Source organism: Calypte anna, chromosome 5A (genome assembly GCF_003957555.1).
Source record: "Calypte anna isolate BGI_N300 chromosome 5A, bCalAnn1_v1.p, whole genome shotgun sequence".
Lineage (NCBI taxonomy): Eukaryota > Metazoa > Chordata > Aves > Apodiformes > Trochilidae > Calypte > Calypte anna.
Genome location: NC_044251.1, coordinates 10407292 through 10434346, shown reverse-complemented (window position 1 = coordinate 10434346; position 27055 = coordinate 10407292). Strand labels below are relative to the sequence as shown.

Below are 27055 nucleotides of genomic sequence, written 5' to 3'. Positions count from 1 at the left end.
TCAGCTGGATATTAAAGGAGGAGTTTTGTTCCAATACCAAGACTATGCTAGAGCATCTAATTAGGGAAAAATCATGTTAAATATTGTAAACTAAAGAAAAAAAACAACAAAACAACAAAACCCTCAAACAAACCACAGCAGATGGTTCAGGCTTGAAGGTGTTGCAGAGCTAGTGTAAAGCGAATTCTTTTTTTTCTATAGCAGAATTTTTTAAATTAAGAAAAAACAGTATCAAGTTGTCATAGGTTTTGTAACTTTTACTTGCCTTTGAAAAAGATCACGCTGCTCCAGTCTGTACCATGTATTTCAAGTACTGTTAAGCTCCACAGAAGATACCTGTGAAGTATTTTCTGCCCTCAACTCCAATCTAACTCTCATTAAGGAGTGGTTCATTTTATGCTGTGCAACATTGTATTGTGTTTTCTTTTATGTAATTGGCTTCTAAGTCTCTTAATCTTGGAGGTTCACTGAAATACTGTTTAAGAACCAAGTGATGCTTGGGAAATGATGTAGGGAAAGTTGAGATTATTTTTTTCCTATATTAAGTTTCCACTTGTAAAATTACTGAAGTGTTTTACTTTGTTATTTTGCATTTTTTTTTCGCCTAAGTTTTGCTTGCTTAGAAATCTGAAGTACCAAGTACAAATACAAAGACCTATTGTTATATGAGGTACTAATAATACATGGCAGAGATCTCTTATATAATATTATGACTGCTTTTTTTTGGTAATTCAGATATCAAGAAATATCTTTTATATGCTTTTCATCTAACTTTTTATTCACTTTGGCAACCCAGAATTCTTCTTCCAGTTGTTTTAAATTAATATTTTAATATACCATGTCTGTCATAGTATGTGGCTTTCAGCTGATAATAAATCCTTTGCACTGTCTCTGATCTTAAAAATTTTTTTCTTGTGTTTACAATATAATTACAGATGTAGGTTGGGCCTTTATGCTCTCAACTGCGCCAAACCTAAGGAATTTTGGTTGGGGGTGAGCCCTGATCTCCCTTGCAGTCATTCAGAATTTGCAGCTTTAATGAATTTTAAAAAGAGAACTATCAAGTCTGATCATACTTGTAACATTGAAAGAATTTTAAACACCACCATAATGTAACACAAAACCTTAGCCTCCAGAAAATGTCATTTTTGCTCTTTGGAAGTTGCTGAAGCAAAACAAATCTAATTTTACTGTACAGAATTTACTTGTTAAAGCAATTACTATTGCTATGCACACCAACCACAGTCCCCAGGAAGCAACAGAAAACCTAAACCACCTTACAGCACTTCTCTCTCTGTCCCTGTCAGTATATGTTATGCTACAGTTTGTCTTGCACGGCAAGGTGATTGCATTTATTTATGCTTGTTCTTTGACAGAGCTTTTGGCATCTGTGCTTTGTTTGGAGTATTCAGGGTGGTTAAAGAGAGGACAGAAGGCTGACACTGTTAGGGGTCAGTGTGAAGAATGATGGGTGGCTTGTGAAGTACAGCATTTACAGAACCAACAAAGCAGTAGTTGAGAGGTTTTCTCTTTCATTTTGCCATTTTGAACTTGGATTTCTCTCTCCTGGACCATATTGGTAAGGCTTGTGATATGAATTTGGGGAGAAAAGAGTCATGAACATGCTTTGTTTGGAAAGATCTATGTCACGTAGAAACGCTGAGGTTCTCCTGATACCAGCAGTTCAAACAAGACAGTCAAAGCTACAATTTACACCTATTAAACTCTGAGCAGCCAAACTGTGTAGCACAGAGACTTGTACATATTTAAAGATTATAAATACTGCTAATAGAAAGTTCTAAAGTGGAAATGAAGCATCACATTAGAAAATACTATTCTATATATTTTACTTATGATGAAGAAAAAATCAGTATTGTTATGTCAGTCAATTTTTACTCTTACTACAAAAATGAATATAACAAAATAAGGTCCTCTTGGGCTGAAAAGCTGATTTGTTGAATGATCCACAACTTGCAGAGAGCAGACTTCTCATAAAAACCTTCCCTTATTGTTATCATCTTGAAATTTTTATAATTTGAAAGACTCAGAAGGAATAGACAAGAAAACTGTTTCTGAAATTAGTTATCATAAGACTTGGTGCCATGCTTATTGTTTAGAAGAAAATTTTCTCTTCCTGGTGCCAGCCTCAAGCTATATCTTATTTTTAACCTCAGCTATAGCACACCTTAATTAGAGGACCACGTTAACATTTTATTGGTTCCATACTTTACTTTTTACATTCCTTAGGACCATTGTGTAGAGAGGGGCTTCAGAGTTGATACAGCAGAAGGGGGCTTTAGGTGTGGAGGGGGTGATCTGTAACCAGAAGTTTTTTGAGAAAAGGAAGTTATTCCAGCATTCTAGACTTGCAGCATGCCTATGCTTGTATGGATTACCAGCTAGTTATAGCTTGGGGGCCAGGTTTTTATGGATTTGGTTTTATATTTTGGTAATATCAAATTATGCCTTTATTAAAAATAATATCTTTTTATAAATTATCAAATGCCTGGTAAGTAATATTTCATATTATCTTTTATATTATTGGAGTGTGATTCCTTTGCCTGTACTGAGTTCTGGTTGCTTCAGAGACATCTGCCAGGGATAAAAATTACTCTCTTTAAAATTCTCCTAAAACTCTCAAGTTTTGTGCCACTTCTCTGAATATTGCTGTTAAAGTGTGACTGAAGGAGAACTCTAATTTTCTGTAATTCTTGCTTCTTTCTTAACTGGCTTGACTTTTAAATACTGAAAGTGATCAGCTCTTATCACAGGCCACTAAAATGTCTGGGTTACTCTGTTCTAAGGGTCCTCTGCATCTTCCCATGAAGCTTATACTGCAAATGTGAGCAGTGTTACTAATGATTGCCTATTACTAATAGGCACTACTATTATTACTAATATTTACCTCAGGCTTTTTTTGTCACTCTGATCTTCAGTGCTTATCACTAAACTGAAAAAATTTAAAACCTCATTACACATACAAATAAACAAGTTTTTGTTGTGCTCTTTGTCTGATTTAACCTCACAAGATAGTCTTTGTCTTAAGTAGCTAGTAATTTAAAATTTTATAGAGGAAATGTAGCTAATCCCACTTAAAATATTTTTGTGATCAGTTATTAATTATTGGCCATCGACTTCATTTTCTGTGTAGATTCTTTAACAAGCATGACATTACTTAGCTTTCACATGATTCTGTGTTTCAGTGGTGTATTTGAAGATGCATTTGACTTCTTGCATATCCTCAGATAGTGGTTTTGACTTCTTTAGTCCTGAGTACCTGGATATTGCTCATTCCCTCAACTTTTTTTGACACCTGTTAGTTGTAACCTGTAAACTGAGGAATGTGAGTTTTCAGCTTGTCAGAGTTAGAGTAATGTAGCTTTCAAAAGGCTCAGTTTTCAGACCACCTATGGCCAGTACAATGTTGGATGAAAGAGACTTTGAATTATCTTCCACCCCCATAGTGCTCTCTGCAATTTTATTGTACCCAACAAGACTTCCTTTTTTGGGGCTTGGTATTTCTGTACAGGGAAGTTGCCTTTTTAGAAGGGGAAATAGGGTATCCCATGGATCACCCTGCTAAATTATCTGCCTTTCTCTGAATCTCAGAGATTACTTTTTCAGATGGTGAGTTTTATAACCCTGTCCGAATGCTAACTTTACATGGCTTTATTCTTCAGAAATCTGTTGTGAATTTTTTTAAGGACACTAACTGGAAGTTTTAGAGGTACCAAACAATGTTAGCCCCACTGTTGTGTAGCTTCTGATGTCCTTTTTTTTGTTGTCTGATTTTTTTTTTTAATGCGGTAATGTTGAGCTTTGAAATAATTCTTACATATCAGTGGGGTGCAGTTAAGTATCTTTTAAAGGCAAAAAAGACTTTTTTTACTACCATCCTCATTCTTACCTCTTGGAAGATCTTAGTAATCACTTGCAGTAGTATCTGCACAGGAAGCAAGTAAAGAAAGTTGCTTTAGTTGCTGTATGTAACTGAATACTACTGCCTATCAAAATAAAAAGCTGGCAGAAGTTAATGTAGGAGGTTTCTATTGCTGCTCCTCCAAAACAGCACTATTTATCTTTAATTTTCAACTTAATTACAATCTAAGCATCTTTTCCTTCCTCCTCCAAACACAAACATTTGGTTTAAGAAAGTTGGGGTTTTTTCTGTCTTGTTGCTTCCAGTGCAACAAAAGTAGTTTTTCTTTTCAGTAAATTAAAAAAGAAGATAGAAAATAATTTGAAAAACTATGTATTGGTAATACTGTACACAATGATTTATTAATTTTATGACCCTTTATTTGGACACACTGAAGATAATGTAACATTGGCTTTGTGATGGAGAAAGGCAGTGTGGTCTAAAGCACATAATTTTTATATGCATTATATTTAAGAGATGAGTGTTTATATTTTTCTGGGCATGTAAGTTCTTTACCTTAAATCATCAGGAATGAGAAAGCAGATTAAGGTGTAAGGAATATAGTGGAATGTCACTACTTGACTGTGGAAATGAATTCTTGCTCTCTGTCAAATCTCTTCTCTGTACACCCACACAGGGATTTTTACTCTTGTGTTTAATCCTTTCTGCTTTAAGGCATACCTACAGGAAGTATTAGGAGTAGCTGCTAACCAGAACTGTCCAACCCTTATCCCAGCACTTTATCCCTACTTGGAATTGTGCAAGTGCAGCTCCAGACTGCTTCAGATAGTATCTTTTGAAAGGACTCGATGCCAGACCTGTCTTCTCTCAACCTGGAAAGCAATGTTTACATAAAATGCCTCAATTTATGAGCAATAAACACAAGTGACTTGAGTTTAACTTGCTAAACTTCATATGAACATGTTTATAACAAGTTCTTCACATTTAGTCTTTGTAGGATCGTAAAGATATATTGTGTTGGATTTTTTTAAGAAAGAAGTGGTAAAATAAAACTGAGCAGGAACTTAAAGAATTAAACTGCTGATCTGCAGTTGTGTATCTCCATTCCTTTGACTGAAAAATGGAAGAGACTTTAGCATTAGTTTGAACAGTACTCCTAACATTGGCACCTGAAGTTTACTAAAATGTGTGAAATGGGTTTGTGAGGGTTCTGTAGTTTATAGGAGGGGAAGAAACACTAAGTACATGTGGAGGAAAAGTTCCATTGTTCTAATTACTGGGGACCTGAAGAATTGTCTTATGTTTTCTTATTAATTCAGTTGTTGACTAACTTCTTTTGAATATCTTTCATTAGATTTCCTTTCTGGATGTTTCTTCAACTGCTTGTGACGAATGGGAAATATATTTCAAGTTGTAATGGATTTTAGACAACATCAGAACGAAAGCTGGCCTAGTAGCAGCATTTCTGCCTGAAGAGGATAAGCACCATTACAAATAATCATGACAACTTCTCATATGAACGGACATATCACAGAAGATTCTGACAATGAAGGGAAAAATGTGGACCTTGCATCTCTTGAAGAACCTCAGAAGCACAGAGAAATGGCTGTTGATTGCCCTGGGGAGTTGGGCTCCAGGATGATGCCCATACGGCGAAGCGCTCAGCTTGAGCGAATCCGTCAGCAGCAGGAGGACATAAGGCGCAGGCGGGAAGAAGAGGGAAAGAAGCAAGAACTGGACCTTACTGCTTCCATGAGGCTAAAGAAACTAGCACAAATTCCTCCTAAAACTGGAATAGATAATCCAATATTTGACACAGAGGAAGGAATTGTTTTGGAGAGTCCCCATTATACTGTGAAGACAGTAGGTAGGTAAAATGCAATCAGTGGGCTGACTAAGGAAATACTTAGTTGATATTAGTGTTCTTTTAGGCAAAATGAAAACCTCATTTATTGGATTTGTGGTGGTTTGGGCTTTTTTATTTATTTAGTGAAGCACAAGACCATGCGTCTCAGCAAGTGGCTTTTCAAAACAGAACAGTTTGTGAAACAGTTAAATATCCTGTGCTTAACTAATGAATTCAGGGGATGTGTCCATTCTGTTTAGGCTGAGAAAAACCATGCAAGTAATATCTGATTTTTTTTGTTTGAAGCACAGACCAAAATAAGCAATGAGTAAACACTGTCATTTAAAATAAATCACAAGAGTTTTTTAAGATAAGCGTGCTGGTAATTTATTCTTACTCTGATTGTCTTGCATTGTCAATTCTCACCTAGTATAATTTCTGTTTTCTCTTAACATATTGGCACTGGGAGTGCAAATCTGCTTATCCTGGCATTTGAACATGGATGAAAATATAGTACTAGGAGTTTTTGAAGAAATAGATTCTGAAATTGTTCATTTCGTAGCCATCATTGATTTCACTATGCTTGTGTAGAAAAATAGTTTTTCTCTAAAATGTGGTATGTTACTGGAGTGACAAAGAAGCACTGTGAATATGTAGAAACCCAATTCAGATTTCCAAATCAATACCTGTTCTGCAATCTACAATCTATACCTGTTCATACTGTTTTAAAACGGTGCCTTTTTGGGGGGAATGCATTAAAGATTCTTGCTATTCTTTCCGATTGGCAGATAATTGAGAAAAGAATAAAAAATAGGTATCAAATTGCTAATTTGTGTGCTCAAGCAATGTTTGTGATACAGACATGTCTCTATTCCATAACCTCTGGTAATGCTTATTGTACAAATCCCTCTTTCGGAAAATTTAGCTTGAAAGGGTCATCAGGAAGTCATCCAGTCCAACCTCCTGATGAAAGCAAGGGTTGGTTACCAGCAAGGCAAGTGTACCTTGGTTTAGTGCAGGGCTTGTCATCTTCTGTCCAGGAGATCTCTTTGTAAAAAGCAGGTTCTGTACTTAACTTTCTGAAGCATTCGATATTTGATTGTGAAATACTCCATTAAGAGAGCACAAAGCAGGAGTTGAAAAGATTGAAGTCAAACAGTACAAGTGACTTCTCTGGGGACTTTCTTAGCCACAGTGGCTAGAAGCTCTGAAGACAGGAATTGGGAGTAGGAACCTCAAAAGGGAGGAAAGAGAGTGACTTTGAATTGGAAAGCTGAGTCTAGGTGTCATGCCAGAGATGCTGAGAACTTGGAAACCCATGGGCAAAGAAGGTAGCCATGGAAGCTGTTAGAAATGAGAACATGAGTATGGCTGTGGCAAACTTGAGAATCAGCAGGGAGGTGGGGTAGAGTGAAGCTGTTTGCACAGAAGAGACAACGATGGAGAACTTGCTGTGGTGACAGAAGGCTATTTTGAAAATAATATAGATGTATCCATGTGGAAGAGGTAGATTAGAAAATAGCAATATATAGTCTGAAGTGCAACTTGAAGGAAAACTGGTTGCTTGATATCATCAACAAGGACTCTTAACTCTTCTTCACTTTTCTAATCTAAGTTTGGATCTTGTCGTTGTTCTGCTGCCAGCAAAGTTCTGTAAAAACACAATAGTAAGTCAGATGTTTTAACTACAACTAATACCCTCACTGTTCTGGTGCCATGAAAATTAGAAAACTCATGATGTCTCTGTTTATTCTGAATTATGGTAAACAAAGCTTTAAAAGTATGTGCATAGAGCAGAAGTACTGCCTAGCTTGCTGTGTAAATATAGTCTGTTCTTTGAGCTGGAAAGGCAAGGAGCTTTAGGCGATCTAACTTGTGTATATCATGATACAGCCATATGTGCATCAGCTGGATTAGGGCTTCATAGTCACCTGTTTCAGTAGGAGAAATCATTACATAATAATGACAGGAGTACAAGCATATTGCAGTACTTCCCTGCCAGACAAAGTTATAGTAACAATTGGATCAGTAGTCTGGAGAGCATTTTTAATAGTTTGGTGCTGCTGTTAAGAGTGGTGCTTTTGGTTATACTCAAGTGTGATGTGAAGTTCTTGAAAATTTAAAAAAAAAAAAGTTCTAAATGAAATGCTGTGATGCCTTAACTTTTATAGCCCACAAAGAATCTGTGTTCCGTCATTAGTGCTGCCAAAAACTTACTAAAGCTTAATATTACAACTTATTAAGTAATAATTTTAAATTTAACGAAGTGCTTCTGCAGTAGCTTGGGGTCTTCCAAAATTTTCCTCCGTTATTAAGCATGTTCTTTTCCCAGTTTCTGCATTAATCGTTCTAACATCTGAAAATAATACTGAATTTCAAAACATGATTTGATTTTTTTTTTTTTTTTTAATTCTGAAAGCTGTCTGATCCTGATTAGTATCAGGGCTAGGGATGTGGCCTTAGAACACATGTTTGCTTACAAAATAATACAGTATCATAGAGAGGATTCAAGTAACTTATCCTTAATATTCTTGGCTTTTTATTTAATACCTTACTTGGAGAGACCAGACTTTTTACAATTCACATATGCAACTTTTTCTTATCCAAGAAGCTTGTTAACCCATCACTTTTTTTAAAAAAAAATAACTGCTAGTATGTGAAATTGTTTGCATTTTGTCTATTTGGTTATGCTGAATTTCTGACCTACACTGCTGCTCTTTAACTTTTACTGTCCTAACAAGAGTGCTTGGTCACTTTTACGAGGCTTTAAGCTTTGTTTGGACAACCCCAAATAAACCCGGACAGGTGCTAGGGAATTAGAGATGTTAAACTACCCTTATTCCATCGTTTTTAAAATACTGATTTTGATTTTGATTTTAATTTTGATTTTTAATGTTTGGGGTTTTTTGTGTGTGTTAATCCATAAAGCCTCTGCAAAAGACACGTTTTAAGTAACAATTGCTCAATGTACCTGATTGTATATCTAGTTTTGAAAATGTTTCTCAAGTGCCAGTGTATCATTTTGCAGATCTTTGCCAAGTTTTTAATCTGTTCATCTTAAGAATCAAAAACAAATACTAGGTTAAACAAATTTTATTTTATTTATAAAATAAAACTGGACAGTTAACCAAAACAATTTTGTGTTTGTTATCAAAACAGTTTAAGGTTTAGACAGCTGTCTTATTGGAAATAACTTTCTGCACACCTAGAACATGTGCACATAGGTATTTGACTTTTTTCACAGCAGTATACTTCTTTAAAATGCAGCGAATTTTTTTGTTTACTACAGTTGATTTAGTTATAGTCATGCAGCTAATTTGGTTAATTAAGTTAAAGTGAATGAATTAGGAGTAACTGAGATTCCATGTAAGTACATATTTTGTGACTACAGTGAAAATAATTTTTTTGTAAGGGGAAAAGATGCCTTTTTTTTATGTTTATACTTTGGGATAAACTTATAAGTATGCATAAAACAAACTTTCAGATATAGTTTTGTATAAAAAATACTTTCCTTAGCCTTGTGATTGAAGAAATACACAGAGCACTAGAGAGCTAGTACCAACATATACAGTACTCTAGAAATCTATAAAAAACCTTGGAAATCAAAGTATTGGTGCTGATATACAATAAAGCCAATTATATCTAAGCCTGCTGTTCGTAACTTTTTGTTTAAGATGATAAACAGCAACCATTTTCTTGTCTTCTTTTTCTAACCTAACATGCTATGCTGTGACCAGGGGTCCTCCCCTGCAGTTGCATACTTTTGCCTTGGCAGTCTGTTGATGAATGTGTGCGTGGCACAGTGCTCACTCACATTCCAGCCATTTCATAGCCTGGTGGGAAAAAGGGCTGCACTGCTTCTTAAAGAAGACTTTAAAAAAAGGGTGTTGATTGCTAATTGATCTGCGAATAAAAAAATGGACTTGTTCTGCAAAAGAACCCTGACTTTTCTCTGTGAGTAAACGCAGATGTTAGTCTTTGACTGAACTTTTCTTTTCCAAGACAACCCTTTCAGTAGGAAATATCTAGAGACCATAGAAGATATCGGTTTGTGTTGAAAGGGACCATCTGGGTCCAACCCCCCTGCCATGGATTCTTTTGTTACCTGGCATTTATCTTTTTTATTTTAATAAAAGGCAAAAAAAAAAAAAAACCAACCCAAAAGCCAACTAAACAAACCACTGAAATCTAATCTTTGATTTATAATTCAGAGAAACAGGAACATAGTTAGGCATGCATAAAGATAGATATGTATGTGTTTCTATGGATATGTTTGGGGTTTTTTATTATTAAACAAGTGATTAGGAAGTGCATTGCTAGTTTTTGGGAAATATTTCATTTCACTCCTTTAAAGCTTTATTTCTCTTTTTGAACTGTGTTAAGAGGAGTATTTGTTTGCTTTTTCAAAGAGGTGATCTTTTGGTATAGGACATTTGTATCCAGCACTGTTGAAGGTTGAGAGTTACATGGGGAGAAAAGGAATTGTGATTGTTAATAAGAAAGAGTGACAAACCAGCAAGGTACTGAGGAGGTAATAGGTAAAGGGATCTAGGAGCATAATGTGTGAAGAATAAGATGTCTTTATATGTGGCTGTCCTGTGAGGAAAATGTATTAGAATTTCTTCTTGTGTTATGTATGTATGCATGTGTGTGAGTTCTCAGGGACATTAGGAGGGACAGACCAGAATTAATACCTCACTGGCTTTTTTTAAATCTGGCAACAGTAACAAGCAGCAGAATTTTGGGTTGGTATGTTTTTTAACTGAGCTCAGTAGGAACTTTACAGTAATGCAATAACATCTGACTGTTTTGCACTTTTTTTTTTTCTCCATTTCTTGAAAATAGTTAAGTTCCTCAGGTTTGGGAGAATCAATTGCTGAAATGCTTTGGTATTCTGCATACTCTACCAGGCTAGAATTTTGCCAGATGACAACATCCTATTTATCAAATATTCTTGCTTGTAGAGTGTTCTTTAGTTTTCTCTCCACACGGTGTTTACCCTGTGTGACAGGCAGTAGGTTGTGCTCACAGTTCCCTCTTGGCTGCCTTCATTAGGGTTGTTCTGGATTTCTCCTGTGGAATATCCTGCACAGCCGGTACCCGAGCTTTCTGTGCAGCTTTTGTGCTACTGCCCTTTGTTTCCTTGGTGGTTACAGGAAGAAGCCCTTGAACTTGGTGGGTAGGATATTTCAGCATGTGTGGGATGGTTTTGGAGGCTTTTTTGGTCATTTTTTTAATTGTCCTGCAAAAGGACAAGAGTACAAGTAGAGTAGTAGCTTTAGGTTGCCTCCTTTTAATATACAGAAGACAGACTTTGCTAGCTCAGAAGTGAAAGCATATACCTGGGTATGCATTGTCCAAAATTAAAACCATTACATTTACTTGGAACTCATATTTTATTAGGCTTTATTATTGTGTCATTTTATCAGCTATTTTAATTTTTTGCTCAACAAGTTTGCTCCTATCATTGTGTAGTGTACTGGTGAATTTGAGGTTAAAAGTATGCAAACAAAATTTTGACAGAATGTATACATGTTAATTATTAGTATCTATGATTTTTTTTTCATGTAAAAATGCAACTTAGCTTTTGTCTTGGTAGCATTCCATTTTGTTAAAGGTCGTTAAAACTTAAAATTGTTCTCAAAGCTGATATTTTGATGCCAGTAAGGGAGACTGACCTCAGTTATCACCTGACAGTTTTAAAAATTGGGATTTTCTTTGTTCAGTTTTTAAAAATACCAGGATTCAAAATTCTAGCTTGCTTGAATTTATTTTAATAAAAGGCAGCTTACCAACCGACCTTTTGTGCCTTTTTTCAGATAATGTGTGAGAATGAGTACATTATTTCAAGACCAAAACATCCACTGTTTTTTATTTGCTTGAGAATTTCTTGCCTGTGCTTATATGGATTATAGGTATTATTCAAATTCCCTGTTTTAGGTAGATTCTCAAGTACCTAATATTGAGAATTTACCTACTTTGCCAAGATTTGCATTGTTTTTAAAAAAAACTTGTTTGTTGGCAGTCTTTAAAAAGCACCTATAAAGCTTCAGATTGGTTCTTGAAGCTCAAGAATGCAGTATGTATATAGTATTCTGCAAACATGTAGAAATTCGATATTAAAATATGTTCAAATGTTTTATGTTCCAACCCGAACTCATAATCTCTTGGGTAAAAGATGTGTATTTTCTTCTGGTGCAGATGGCTTTCAGAGCTCACCACAGATGTTCATTTTTTCCATCCTTGCTTTTTCCTCAATGAGCTAAGACTGTGTATAATCTTGTGCTTACAAATGCAGTTTTCTGCAGTTTTCTTCTCAAGCTCTCACTCTATTAGTAAGCTATATTTAGTCGATATATATGTTGCAGACATACATGGAAAAATATATCAAAATAATAGTGAATATCGAGCACAGCAAGATAAGTCTAGCAAAGGAGTTCTTTTCATATTGCAAAATAGTTCTTCTTTCACATTTGGCTATACATGAGCTGCAGCTATTGGATCTTCTATTTATTAGCAATTTCTTTCAGCAAAAAACTGTTCCTTCAAGAGGAATTTAAAGTTAAACAGTGTATCATCTTTTTTATTTCTCCTTTTACCAAACTGGTGTTCATTTTTAGTGTTTTTTTATTCAGTCTGCTAATACAAGTCAGAGTGAATAATGGATAACTAATAAAAACTGAACAGCAAAAAAAAGTTGGTAGAAATCTTAATATAAGCATTGTTTAATTATGAATCTTGTTAACTCGTATCTTATTTGTATTTTGTTATTTCTTACCTAGAAGTGGAAGAACTGTTAACTTCTCTTAAGCATATCCAGCACGTTTTGGTAGACCCTCAGAGCCAAGAGGATATCTCTCTCATTTTACAGCTTGTTCAAAATAATGATTTTCAGAGTGCATTTAAGATACACAATGCTGTTACAGTGCACATGAACAAGGCCAGCCCTCCATATCCTCTCATCTCCAATGCACAGGAGCTGGCACAGGAGGTATGTATGGTACGCATCTCTGTGACATATATGAAACCTATAATCATAGTTGTTGTTCAAATATGTACCTGTCAAGCTTGTCTGAGTTCCTGAATGTTGAGTATGAATGGGTTTATAGTAGTCACTGATTGCTATATCTGGTTTTTCCAGATTGGCAGAGTAACCAGAAAAATATTCTGGGGATGTGACCTCCATTTTTAGTACGGTCAGATATGTATCAGAAAAGGTACTGTGTTTACAAACAGGAGAAGAGAGTGGTTATGAAAACCTTCTACCTTCAGTATTCTTTATTCCAACAACACCAGTTGTGATTTTTCTCTCGGTTGAGCCCTGGCTCTTAAATTGGGAGGCATCTGAAAATACAACCATATTGGAAACAAGCATTCTGCTTAAAAGAGAGCAACAGATCCCCTAATACTTGAGTTTTACTGTTCTATTCACTGCTGTGATGGTCAGATTGCACTAAACTTTTGTCTGGCAGCTCTTCAATAGGATCTGGTGTGTCTTTTAGAAATTATTAAAGTATACTTTTAGAAATTGGCTTGAGCAAGATGTTTAACTTTAATCTTTTCAATCGGATCTTTACTTTGGAATACTTTGGCAGTTTCAGTCAGGTTAACTACTTCCTTTGAGGTTTATTCATGTGAAAATAGATGGGTAATACCTGTATACAGTAAGGTATATTACAAGCATTGCAAGCATCAGTAGTAATTTACAGAAAACTCATCAGATAGAAAGTTGCTGAGAACAGAAAGAGTTTTCACACGCAGCTGAATGTGGCTAAGACCCTCTGAGAGGTTGTTAAGTAACTTATCTTCATTTTCCATGGCCAGATGCATCTACCTATTGCAGTGAAGTGTGGCTACACCTTATACAAACTTTAAACCAGTTAGCTTTAGTGGCACCATCAGTGCAAGTGTAGCACTGTAGTGTTCAGCAAAGCCAGCTCCGCAGGCTGGGTAAATGCCTCCAGCATTTAGTGCTGAGTCAACCAAACTTACCTGTTCAAAACTGGCTCAGGTAGATCAGTTGAAGTATCTGAGTCAGTGTACACCCATTCACCAGTTCTTAAAAGACATGTCATTCCAATTTCAGTAGTCAGCATGTTCATTTTTAGTATCTGTTTTTCTTTCTGTCTGAAGTTTTCCATGTCCTGCTTCCTTTTTCTGGACTTTAACCTTGTCAGTCAAGGAAAACACCCTAGCAAGCTTGGACTTCTTTTGCAGAACTGATTCTTGAGGGACATAATTTAAATGTTACCTAAAGGTAAATCGTGCTGATTAAGGTGCAGCTCAGGATGTTCTTGTTTAGGATTATCAGTAAGACTGCACCAAAACCAGGTGGGAGTATTTTACATATGGGCTTCCCTCTGGCTTATTCATCAGCCTGTAGGGTGCTCACTGGACTTCCTCCATGTCTGCGTGCCTGAAGGAGCCTTTCCAGTTAACTTCTGTTTGTAATCCATTTTTCCAAACACTCACTTTGCACAGGTCTAGTTTGGGATTTCATTCAGGTACAAGTCAAGCGTTTCTGAATCTAGAGCTTTCTCTTAAGAAAGCTGTTTTTTACCCTGTCATGGATATAATGTCCCCTTATTTTCTTCTTAATAGAGGCTTCCAAGAAGAAAATATACTTAGGAAATCTGTAGGTCTGTTTTCAAACTTCCATATTCCTCCCTGTCTTCCCTACCTCTCACCTTCCCAAAACATACCTTTCTTTTTTTCAGGTGATTTGCTGAATTCTAAAATCAGAAGTTGGTACAAAGCCAGCTCAGTGTCTCCTAGCAGTCCATGAAGGTTAAGCATAAATACTTCTTAAACCTGAATTTTTTTAACCAATGGAATTTTGGCTAGACTATTTCATAAAAGGCAAACACATTCCTGCACTTCAGCTCCCATCCCTGTCTTGTCTGGCCTTCAAATTCCTGAAAAGTCAATGTATTGAATAGGTCTGTTCCCATTTTCACAGGTAATCCAGTTTCTCATTGATTCAGCTGCTGGAGTTATTTAAGTGACTTGTATTTTGCAATATGTTAAATAGTATTCTGAAATGATCAAGCTGAAAATTGAGGACAAATATTCTGTGACTGGAAGAAGTGTCTCAGGAGGACCACCTTGAGCATTCTGTACTTTTGTCTTGCCTGAATAGATAATCTTATACTTGTTTTTCAGATTCTTTCTGCCTTTTGGAAAAACTGCTGTATTTGTTATGGTAGCAGCACAGAAATTATTTCTGCTTTGGGAAAACTGGTTTTGGTGTTGTTTTTCTTTACCTGTCAAGCTGTCTTGCATGCCCAGGTTTTTTACTGTGGTGTGATGTTTGTTTGTGTCTTTTGCTCTTTTTCATACCTAAACACAGTCATAGGACCCTCCCCCAGGAAGCAGTTAATTTACTTAATTCAGGTTTGAAAAGACATTTTGCAAAAGTCTTTTTTTTTTTTTAAGATACTGATAACATCTTGAGGATAAAAGCCACAAGACCTTACAAGAAAGAAAACAGACCCATGCATAACATTAATTTTAAATGGCAAGTAATGTTAATGTGCATATTTTAGTGCACATGTTATCAGTGACAGTTTAGAACCCTGAAACTGCTTTGGAGTGCATGTCCTAATTTAAAGCTTCAGAAATGTTTAGTCTGAGGCTTTGTGATGTGCAAGAGAACCTGTACTAGAGCTCATACTTCTTTAGCTCTAACAGGGAAAACAGTTTGCTATGTAATTTCATATGGCAAAATGAAACATTCTCCCTTTAAAAAAAAAAAGTGTAAAAAAATAATAATTTAAACTACACTTGTTTTTGGAAGCCTGTTTGGAGTCAATCACTTGCTATACTGAAATGAAAAAAAAATCTGCTTTAATTTACTCTTGATTATTTGCTTTTATAAAACATAATGTGTATGAACAGTAAGCTGTTAAAACTTTAGATTTTGAATTTTTTAACCATTAACAATACCTAAGAGTGGAATGATACATTTTCTAGTTCTCTTTAGGAAATTCTTAAAATAAGTAGTAGACTTAAACATTAAACTTTTCCCACTGATTCTGATAACCAGACAAGAACAACTTAAGATTTTTTTCCTTTTATTTATTTATAAAATAGACTTTCATTGAATTTAAAAGGTGGGATGAATCACTTGAGCTTAAGGAATTTATTTCAGACAGCTAATCTTCATGTAACATGGCATATTCAAGACTTAAATAAAAATAGCCAGTAAACATCAGGTGTAATTAATCTGATTTTAAATCCATTTAAACTTGACCAAGATGGGGGTGAGGATTATGGGAATGTGATCTGAATCTTGACCTTGTAAGAATATTTGATTCAGTGTTCAAGAAAGTTGGTCATTTTGGCCTGTGACAGCACATACCAAATACCTTGATTATGTTCTTGGTATTAAATATACTTAATAAACTCAATTTCTGTAGAGTTTTTAAAGGTTTCAGCCTTGCTTTTGTTCACTTCAAGTGCAGGCAGTTAGATCAGTGCTTTAGGGAGGATGCACTTGTAACTTCTGGTGTAAGTGAAGAACAGTGTGTCTATTGATTCCATCCAACATTGCTGCTTACCTAAGAGTAAACAGGATTTTGCAGCTGTGGTTAAATACTGAATTCTTAATATCTGTCCAGCATGTGCCTCCACTGTACATGCCTCCAAACTGAGGTTGTATATAATGAACCCAAATTGACAGGTTTTGAGGGGCCACTTGAGTTCAAGTTAACACAGTTAACAATTAAAACTAGGCTGAAGATTTAAGAAAATACAAGTATTACCATGTATTCACTGTGCTATCTGTAGTGCATCATTTCTGAAATGAGAGCCTACCTTGAAATTTCTTCATTTGGTAAAACTCTGGGGTTCATTACCATGAGTATCAAAGGCATGTGGCAATACTAGTGAGATAAGTGGTGCTTATAGCAGCCTAAAGCTTTTCTGCTGCTTCTTTAAATAAGGAAATAATAAATGTATCTTTCTGATTAAAGAGAAAAATAACAAATAGTATATAATAGAATAATTTAATAATTAAATTATTCAAAGCAGAAGTTCAAATTGAATAAAGTATATCCACTGTACACAAAATGACTGGTTGGGCCTGGCTGCATTCTTTTCCCCTGTAAAACCCCTTAACTTGCAGTCAAAAGGTAATTCAAAATTGTCTTGTGTGTAGGCTTTCTAAGTTACTTTCTGAGTAGGTTTTCCTGTAAAATGTTCATAAAGACTGAATAAATGAGACTATAAAGCTTCTTACAGCTTCTTCAGGAAAGTGATTGAGAGCCTAAACCTCAATGAGAATCTCTTAGTTCAACACAGAGGGAAATTTGTTAGTGAGCTGCATCCTCTACAGTGTTCTGTCTGCTATATAGCATCCCAAAATTCAGGCTAAGTCAAGGATGATAGCATCCTGGCCAGTTCAGTTGTATGATTGAGATCAGGCCTATATAAAACTGAATTTTCTCTGTTCTCTAGGGTTTTAAAAGCAATCAATTGAACTTATTTAAATCTGGCTTCTTCTTTGAGTTTTCTCTGCTGTATTAGTTTTGTTGTCCATGAGATATGTTCTAGAGATATTAGAAGGAAGGCTCTTGAAGGTTGTGCCAGCTTTATTGCTAAGCACAGGAACTTGTTCCATGTGACAGTGTTTTGTTGGCAATGCAGAGATCTTGCTCCATGGGTACAGTTCACTTAGTGTATTCTGCTAGAATTTTAAGTTATCTTTACTGGTTTTTAATACTGCCATCTGGCAGCATCGAAGAAAGTTTGCATTTCTGTTGGTAATTGTTCCTGGGATAGAGACTCCTTGGACCTATTGTTAAAACACACAGAAAGTGTATTTTTTCCTTTGGAGCTTGTGGTTTCTGAATTTCCTGCTATGTCAAATTTTACTCTTAAGGGTTAAGTAAAGGTATTGGAACAAAAAAAAAACCCAAACATTCCCATGACACTGAAAGCTTCTGCACTAATATGTATATTCTACTCTTAGTGGTTTTGGACTTGTGGTCAGATGAGGTCAGAGGATAATGGCTATGGAAAGTATCTTATTCAGCCTCACCTTTGGATAAGAGGGACTTCCCTGCTTCTGGCTTTCTCTGTTAGCATACCAGGATTTTCTAGGATTTGCAAGAGCTGGTGGCAAGGCATATTTGGTAATTGTATGAGAAGGCAAACCTTTTTAGGCAACTGAAGCCACTTGAGCAAAAACTGCCTTTGTGTTAATGTGGATTATTTTGGAACCAAGCAAAGAAGCCTGGTTTCCTGGGACCTTTCGAAGTTCTGACTCATACACTTCGAGGCAGGGGGCTCCAGGGGCATTGCAAAACCTGTCTTGGAATTTTTTTATCTTGCTGTTGGTGGAAATAATTTGGATAAAAATAAACCATCAGCTTTTAAGAGAAAGGGAGGCTAGTCATCTTAATGAGAAATCAGTCAGTTTTTAAAACTCTTTTAAGAACCCAGCGTGTTTATGTAAACTTCATTGTGACTGATATCACTATCATGTTCCCTTCCAGAGTTTAATTTTTTTATGTGCAGCTTCCTGGAAGCTGAGCTCATTGCCTGTCTCTGGTACTTAAAAATCTATGCGGATGACATCTTAGATTTGACAGATAATCATTCAGTCAAGATATACTGGAGTAGTCCTGTGGTCTGATTGCATGATTTTGCAATGTGTACCAGATTAAATTCAGTCAGACCATGTAACAGTTGTGTGGATATGCTTTATTTTCAGTAAAATTAGTAGTTGCAACTAAGGGGTTGTACTTGAGTATGGGAGGAGAAGGGGTATCGATAAATCAGGAGTTTTACTTTTACTGGATTTCTTTTTAGGTGCAGAATGTTTTGAAACCCAGTCACCATAAGGATGGGCAGGAGCTTAATGCTTTGCTAAATGCCCCTCACATGCAGGTAAAACAAAATGAAATTTCACTGAAGTCTGTTTTTTATACATGTTAAGTGTGAAATTTTCTGTAACTGAGTTTATTTTTTGTAACACTAGGCCCTTTTACTGGCTCACGATAAGGTTGCAGAACAAGAAATGCAACCGGAGCCCATGACAGATGAAAAAATTTATGAGAACGTCGGTGTGTATGGAGGGGAGACAGTTAAAATAGTTCGCATCGAGAAGGCTCGAGATATTCCTTTGGTAAGTACTGGTATTCTCTGGTTTACATCAAGGAAGCTTTTTTTGCCCTTCACAGGTTGCTGTGAAAGTTAGGGAATTTGAATGTGGAGGTGATATTTAACTTGCAAACATTCTACTTCCCTTCAAAATGAGAAACAGTTGTAGACAGTAAACTTGTGCTTGTCTTCTTACAGTAGTAGCTGTACTACCATTCAGAATCTGTACAACTTCTGTCAACTTGGCTTTGGACAAAACTTCTTGACAGAAGTCATTATCCCAAGTTTTGCTGCAGTGGAGCTTGTAGCCTTGCACCAACCACATGTTATTAATATTTTTTAAGCAACTCTCGTCTTCTGTTTTGCATCTTTCAAATCAGCATTTCCTTAGGAATACATTTTTTTTAAATCATGAATCTTATGGTGTGAAGCAATTCAGTTTGCCCAACATTTTGTGCAGCCTGCAGAAATTTAGCAGTGTTTTTTTTTAAACTGGAGAATTGGGTGCATATATCTGAGCTGTTCCTTGCATTCTCTTTCAGTCGTTTCTCCAGTGGCTTTGAATATGTACAATAGATGGCTTTGAGTTTAATATCTATAATAAATTCAGAATGTGTTGCTACTACACAGGGTGCTACTGTTCGCAATGAAATGGATTCTGTTATCATCAGTCGAATAGTGAAAGGGGGTGCAGCAGAGAAGAGTGGGCTGCTACATGAAGGGGATGAAGTTCTGGAGATTAATGGCATTGAGATTCGTGGCAAAGATGTTAATGAAGTTTTTGACTTGTTGGTGAGTTGGACACTTCTTGTTTTCCCTGCAAAAAATACTTGGTATAAGACCAAAGCCTTTTGGCTCTGCTTGTCATTTGCACTTCTATTTAGCATTAGTTGAAAAGTATTTTCATTCTGATAGTTTATATGTGTTTATATGTTTATATGTGGAGGGCCTTTTCAAGTGTTCTTTCTGATGCATGGTATGATGTTAAGTGTGGTGGCACTTAGCTGCAAGAATGAAGCCTACAAATCATCTTGAGACTTTTTTTAAATGGTTTCTAGAAGAACTTTTTAGCTCTAAAAAGCCACGATTTTTCATCTTGGTTTCTGTTGGAGTCTGCAATTTATAAATGTGTGGTTGTGTGACTGGTAATGGCTGGCTGGGATGGAGATAATTATCTTGAAAGTGGTTTATGCAGTGCTGTGGTTTAGGCTGGTTTTAGGCTGAAACAGTGTTAATAACACACCAGTGTTCTAGATATTGCTGAACACTGCTTGCAGGACGTCAAGGCCTTCTCTGTTCCTCACTCTGTCCCCCACCTGCAAGTGAACCTGGGGGTGAACACAAAATTGGGAAGGGACCCACCTGGGACAGCTGGCCTGAACTGACCATACTGATACATCATACCTTAATATGCTGAGCTGTAAAATCTGGGTGGTGAGTGATTGCCTTTGCATCAGTTGTGGGGCTGGGTTTTTTCCCAACCAATTTTTACCTCAACCCAGGAGTTTTTTTTCTTTTGGTCTTACCTCAGTTCAAATACAGCTAGCCAAAACAACAGGCAAGAAATCCATCAGGGACTACTAAATGCAGAGGTACACTCTCTCAAAAGCCCTGTGAGGCTGAATGCAATAAGTTGGAAATTTCCAGCATTTTCCTTTGTCCAGTATTGCTCTTTTTTCACATGACTCCTGATATTGATTGGTGTCCAAGATGGGACACCTGATGAAAATGCTAAATTTTTTAAAAAATTATTTTATAACTTTGGTACAAATAACTGAAAATATCTGCTAGCACTTATTAGGGTCTTTGGGAAAAAATAAGAGAAATATATTTAGTAATTTGGTAGGTCTGTGGTCTATAGATAAATCAAAATTGGGACAAAGAACTGGGTCCTGCTGTATGTTGTATCACTGTAGGAAGAATAGACAGCATAGATGAAGTTGCCTCATGCTGCAGTGAGACTGTAGCTTTTTATGGACAACTTCCACATTTGGTTGGATTTTTTTTTCTGAAATCTCTTCAAATGTTTCAGCTAATATGTGGAAGGAGGTGAATTGGAGGCAAAAATGTGCTGGGTTTATTTGGGGGGTTTTTTTGGAAGTCATAGTTATGGATTTAGTTATTTGAAAAGCCTTCAATCTCCATGTGATTTTTTGGCTCAGAGGTATTTGAGATTCTTCACACTCTGTAATTGTCTCCGTTGCCATCTATATTTTTTCCTAAAAAAGCCATTATTTAGCTAAGTACTGTGCTTCTGAAAAGAGTGTTTTGTTGATGCTTAACAGATAATTCACTCTTGGCAGTTTAGTTCCCTGCAGAGAGCTTGTTCATTCAGCTTTTGAGCAGGTCCCTCAACCTAGAGTTACAGAATAAAAGATTTAAAACCACATTGCATTAAGATAAGGGTAAATTACTTGACAAAAATAAAAATAAACTCAAATGGGTTTTTAATGATTTAAAAATACATTAAATTTTTTTGTAATTCTTCATAGGTTTCCTTGTGTAGTTTGCAATATGGAAGTGAAGTTTTAAAAGGCTTCGGTTTCACATAGAATATGTAAAATAAGCCTGGGAAAAGGAAGTTGCTTCCTTCTTAATTTTACCTTACCACTTGCTATTCAAATGATAATGGTCTGCACATGACTCTATTCACATGACTATTCACACAGTCACTCTGAAATTCTGTGCATTCTTTGTTGCTGTGCATGGTGACTGAAAATGGTGGATTTTTCTCTTGCTGCAGCCTAATCGTGTTATGCTCAGTGACGTTCACTTTAAGCCTCAAGTCTGAGGTTTTTGAGATGCAGTCAGACACTTCGGTTTGATGCAGCAGAAATTCTGTTACAGTTCATGTGATGACTGTAAGTGTGAAAGTGAGACCCACGGAGACCTGGGACGTGCATTTTGCCTCAGTGTTTGTTTGGTGTGCAAACACACTGCATACAGGACTGTGCAAACAAAAAAGAATTCTTTAAAGCCAGGACTTTATTGTGTTCCACTTTTTTCGTAGGGGTGATTGCAATGTTGATACTGAGTACTTGACAGATGCAGGATTTCAGTGTGCTAGTTAAATTTTTTAAACTAATGCTGTACTTTTGGGAACTGTCTTTGTTGGGGACTTCTAAAAGCATTTTCCAAAATATATTATTTATTAAAATTTTTTGTCTCAGGCTGACATGCATGGTACTCTGACCTTTGTACTGATTCCCAGTCAGCAGAGCAAGCCACCTCCTGCAAAGGAGACAGTTGTAAGTAGCTCTATACAATTTCTTCAGCTTGGTACTACATACCTTGTTTTTCCAGTAACGTGTAGAAAGATCTCTTATAGGTCATTTACACTGTGGAATGAAGACAAAACATAATTGTTTATATTGTTCTAACTGTTGCCAGATTAACACCTGCATTGACTACTGAACTTGATTGATTGTGTTAAGGTGAAATCCTTACTATGATTGTAACTCCTTTTCTGAAATAGTAAGAAATTATAAAAGTATAACTTCTGAAATTCTATCGTGAAATTATACATTTTTAGATATAGATGTATATAATGGATTGATTAAAGTTATATGCTTTGGGAGGAAAAAGTTTGTATACTTCGTTCATTATCTTTTTAATTAATATACTTTCTGTGAGACAGCTTAAACAGTTTGAAGAAAGAATTCACAGATTTATATCACAACCAAAGAAAAACATAAATGGTTGGTGACAAAGTAGAATATTTTTAAAGCAAAACTTTATCTAAAGTCCAGCAAAAATTTTTTCTTTGTATTTTAGATATTTTAAAGAAATCAGAATGCCTCTGATAGCCTTTGAATGGATAAAGCTTAAATCAGTAGCTCAAGTATTTTCACAGGAATTGCACAGACTTTAGAATGAACAAGAGTTAAATTCAGGCCACTCATAGCTCAGCTATGACTTAATCACTGCTAAGCAATGATTCCATCCCAGTATCTCTTGTATGCCCCACATAAAGTTGCCATTTTGTAGGAGCTCGATGGTTTTCTATATCAGGAGCTCCACTGCAGTCACGGGGAGATGAGATGTAGTTCTTGAAGTCATGGGGATTTTTTCTCCTGTTTTTATTTTGATCTTCCACAGATACACGTGAAAGCACATTTTGACTATGATCCCTCTGACGACCCTTACGTCCCCTGCCGAGAGTTAGGTCTATCCTTCCAAAAAGGAGATATACTCCATGTGATCAGCCAAGAAGATCCAAACTGGTGGCAGGCTTACAGAGATGGAGATGAAGATAATCAGCCATTGGCAGGACTTATCCCTGGTAAATAAAGCCCTAGAAAAAGCTTGACAGCCAGTTGTTTCCATGGCCATATGGGAACAATATTCTGGTTTTTAAAGGGACATATATCCTTAAATATTCATTGCCTTAAATACCTATAACTTTGAACCTCTTGCAACAGAGCTTGCTGCTGGTTGTGTGATTCCCTTACTGAGAAGGCTGAGCATTTAGAGAGAGGCATCTCTGTGTGTGGATGTTACATGCACAGAGTAAAGCTTCAGCTGCAATTCACCTCTCAAGTGCTGCTCTCTCTCTTCTCTTCCTTAATTCCTTCACTTTGGGGGTACTGTGAGTTCAGAGTTCCCTCTGCTGGCTGTAGAAGAAACGTAGGAGTTAAACCTCCTTGTTCTCTGGAGACAAGAACAGCTGTTAGGTTTCCTTACTCTATCAAGCAGTTTATTTTAAATATTTATCTTTTTTTTCTTAGTGACTTTTCTGCATGTTTTCACTTAGCAAAGAGCTTCAGTTACTTGTAAGCCATGCTTAATTTCTAAATTAAGTTTTCAGGCATTAAAGTCACTGTATCATTTCATAAAATATATATATTTTTGCATTGAAATGTGTACTGTAGTCCATTAAAGATTTGATGACATGTTCAGAACAGAGAACAAGAGACTTTCAAACTCACTGGAATGTCTCACTATATCTTTGATATCTGAGTAAGTTGAGAAGAACACTGCTTTAACTATAAGCAGATCTTTTTCAATCTGAGGGTCGAAAGATTTAGTATAAATAGAATACACTTAACATATAAAAATAATTAGAAAACCATATTATCACAGTAGGAAAATGTCTTTTCTAGCAGTTTCCATTTTCCTGGCACAAACTGTTTAGAATAGTACAAATGCTCTGCAAGTCTTTCCTGATAAATATATTTTTGGAGCAATACACAAGCTTCTTAGCAATCTTAATTTGTTTTCCAAAATTGCTTTCATATTCTTCTAGAACTTTCAGAGATTAAAAACAGTAGGAAAAAGTAAAATGAGTGAGTCATAACCTAAGTATGGAAATGGTTTCTAAATGTTAACTGCTTTTATACTTTGTTTTAAAATGCATTAAGGAAAAAGTTTTCAGCAACAAAGAGAAGCAATGAAGCAAACCATAGAAGAAGACAAGGAGCCAGAAAAATCAGGTTGGATATATTCTTTCCAAGTTAGGAAAAAAAAAAAAAAATCTCTTTATAGACAACCTGTTTAGTAATATCAGGAACCTTGTGATTGTAGAGTTGCAGAAAATGCTTATTTTTTTGTAATACAAATGGGATGTGTCTTTGAAATTTTTAATGTAAATACAGATCTGAATTTAGCCTTTGTTGTATAAATTACATGGGGTTTTTTTTCGTAACTTACATGCCATGGGATTAGGATGACATAGGGAAACTTGGAAAGCCCCTTTTTTCTGTAAGAATTTTATCTATCATGACTCAGTTGAAGTCCTTGGCATGCAAGATATGTTTAATACATCAAATAGTTTTAATGTACTGAAGAGTATTTTGCCTTTTCAAAACTGCAGAACAAATTGCTCATCTTAAAGATCCATGTAGTATGTGGGATAGGGAAGGTTTTTACTTTAATGGTTTTTACTGAATTGTTACTTCATTTTCATTGGTTTTATTTTGGTTAGGAAAACTCTGGTGTGCAAAGAAAAACAAGAAGAAACGGAAAAAGGTGCTATACAATGCAAATAAAAATGATGGTAAGTGACATCTTTTTCACAGTGTGTGCACTTATAAGCAACAACAGAAGATTCTACAAATAGTCTTGTTGAAGGAATTATCAAGTCCAGCGTATGATGTTAGAAATACTGCCTGATGATGATCTGTGTGGGAAAAGTAGTATGGTTGGTAATAGCATGTAGTGAAAGATGTAAAACAAGTGGCAGGATCTGTAGTGTAATTTGATAAAGACCAGGTTATAGGTGTAAAAACACAGCTTCTTGGGCACGGAAGCACTCATAATCTTACAATAATTAACCGATTTATTAGAGTTTTGTAGTAATACCTCACTGTCCATAATTAAGTTTAATAAATGGAAACCTTCTTCACAGAAAGCTTTGAAAGCTGTTAATGCTATACCCTAAAAAAAAACAAGCCCTTTGGGATTGTGGTGTTGATTTTTGTTGTAGCTGGGCACGAAGCATTATTCTCGTACTAGAAACTTTCACCTTGGCAATAATGTTGTTTCCTGAGTTTATGCTGCTAATTCTATCAATAGTAACACATTTTCTTTCTCCAGAAAGGGAAACCAAAGGCCTCATCTTATTGGGCAAGTGATTATCCATGGGCTTCTTTTGCTTTGGTGATTCACAAGTAGATGCTGGGCAGAGCTGCCTGAAATTTGGTACATGAAATACAGTTCGTGCAACTAACAGTAAAGTGTGTTATGACTTATATTATTGCTTCTCTCTCAAGATTATGATAATGAGGAAATTTTGACCTACGAGGAAATGTCACTCTATCATCAACCAGCAAACAGGAAACGTCCCATTGTTCTGATAGGCCCACAGAACTGTGGCCAGAACGAGCTGCGGCAGCGACTGATGAACAATGAAGTGGATCGCTTCGCCTCGGCGGTTCCCCGTAAGTTTGGTGGGCAGTTAGGAGTCCTAATTCTAACCACTGCCTGCAGACAAATCCTCTCTGGTGATGAAAATAGCAAGTAGGAGTTTGGGGGTTTTCAGCAGGACATAGCCAGCTCCTGGATAAAAGACAAAGTTATGTCTTCTGTGGCAAAAAGTAGCCTTGGTAGGTCAGTGCAAATCCAGTGTCCCAACACAGTTTTCTAGAGGCATTATGAGACATGCATGTATTTCAGTTGGAATAAAATTGGAGTAAGTTAACAGACATTTCAAAAAGAAATGGCTGTGTTGGTAAAAGACTTTTTAACCTATGTATCCTGCATATATTTAAATTTAGGTGGCTTTAGTGTCTTCCTAAACCACCTATATTGCAGTGACTTTTGGTTTTAGTATGTAGTGTACCCTAAATTAGTTTAACAAACAGCTTAACAATATAACTTTTATAAACAGCTAATATCTGCTTTCACAGTTAATATCCAGAATGCAGCTGCACAAGTGAAACTATTCCTTTTCTTCTTGTCTATTTTTTTCCTCTAGATCATGTAAACAAAACCTCTTTATATAGATTCAGCCTTTGGCAACATAATCTGTCCTGGGATATTTATTTTAGAAAATAAAATACCTGCGTTTCTTGGATATTTCAAATGCTTTCTTTTGCTTGGTTAGCAATGCCTCTTCTCCTGAGAGAAATACTGATCTCTCCTTTTCAGTTTTATAGGTGTATCATCGCCTTCATTTATGGTTTTGGGGTTTTTTTGTTGCTGTTGTTTTTAGATACTACTCGGAGCAGACGAGAGACAGAGGTGGCTGGCAGGGATTACCATTTCATTTCCCGACAGGCATTTGAGACTGACATTGCTGCAGGGAAGTTCATTGAATATGGAGAGTTTGAAAAGAACCTCTATGGTACTAGCATAGACTCTGTGCGACAAGTAATCAACTCTGGCAAGATTTGCCTTTTAAATCTTCACACCCAGGTATGGCAAAGCTTTTGCTTGTCGTTTTTTAACTGTAGAAGCTATTGTGAAAATCTGAATAGATGTATTTGGTTTATATAAAATCTATATTTAAAAAATTATAGAAAGGTCCATTTTCATGTTTATTCCAAGCTTTCTTGCAGTGGTTTGCTATTAACTCTCTTTGGTGTGTTATGAATACAGCCTTCTTGTTTCTTGTTTGGAATTATTGCTATCAGTGCTAACAGTAATAGGAGCCTTGCTTTCCAGATATGTAAAGCTGCTGAGAACTACCTCAATTAAAAATTGAGATTTGTGTCTCTCGGTCTTTCGATTACTCTCTGAGTTCTGAGGCTTCTGAAGATGGAGAGGAAGTTGTGATTATACTTAGA

The 27055-nt window shown here is 36.0% G+C and overlaps 1 protein-coding gene across 2 annotated transcripts in view; it reads left to right on the top strand.

Annotated features, from left to right (window-relative positions):
• Positions 1-27055, top strand: part of MPP5 (membrane palmitoylated protein 5) — a 57143-nt gene that overhangs the window by 23827 nt on the left and 6261 nt on the right. For both annotated transcript variants that reach the window (XM_030452466.1, XM_030452467.1), the window contains exons 2-12: positions 5235-5747; positions 12509-12717; positions 18540-18617; positions 18709-18855; positions 19461-19622; positions 22001-22078; positions 22929-23112; positions 24191-24262; positions 24754-24825; positions 25541-25708; positions 26482-26684. In XM_030452466.1, the coding sequence (XP_030308326.1) occupies positions 5381-5747; positions 12509-12717; positions 18540-18617; positions 18709-18855; positions 19461-19622; positions 22001-22078; positions 22929-23112; positions 24191-24262; positions 24754-24825; positions 25541-25708; positions 26482-26684 (1740 nt within the window). In that variant the 5' untranslated portion in view covers positions 5235-5380. The remainder of the gene's footprint in view (positions 1-5234; positions 5748-12508; positions 12718-18539; positions 18618-18708; positions 18856-19460; positions 19623-22000; positions 22079-22928; positions 23113-24190; positions 24263-24753; positions 24826-25540; positions 25709-26481; positions 26685-27055) is intronic.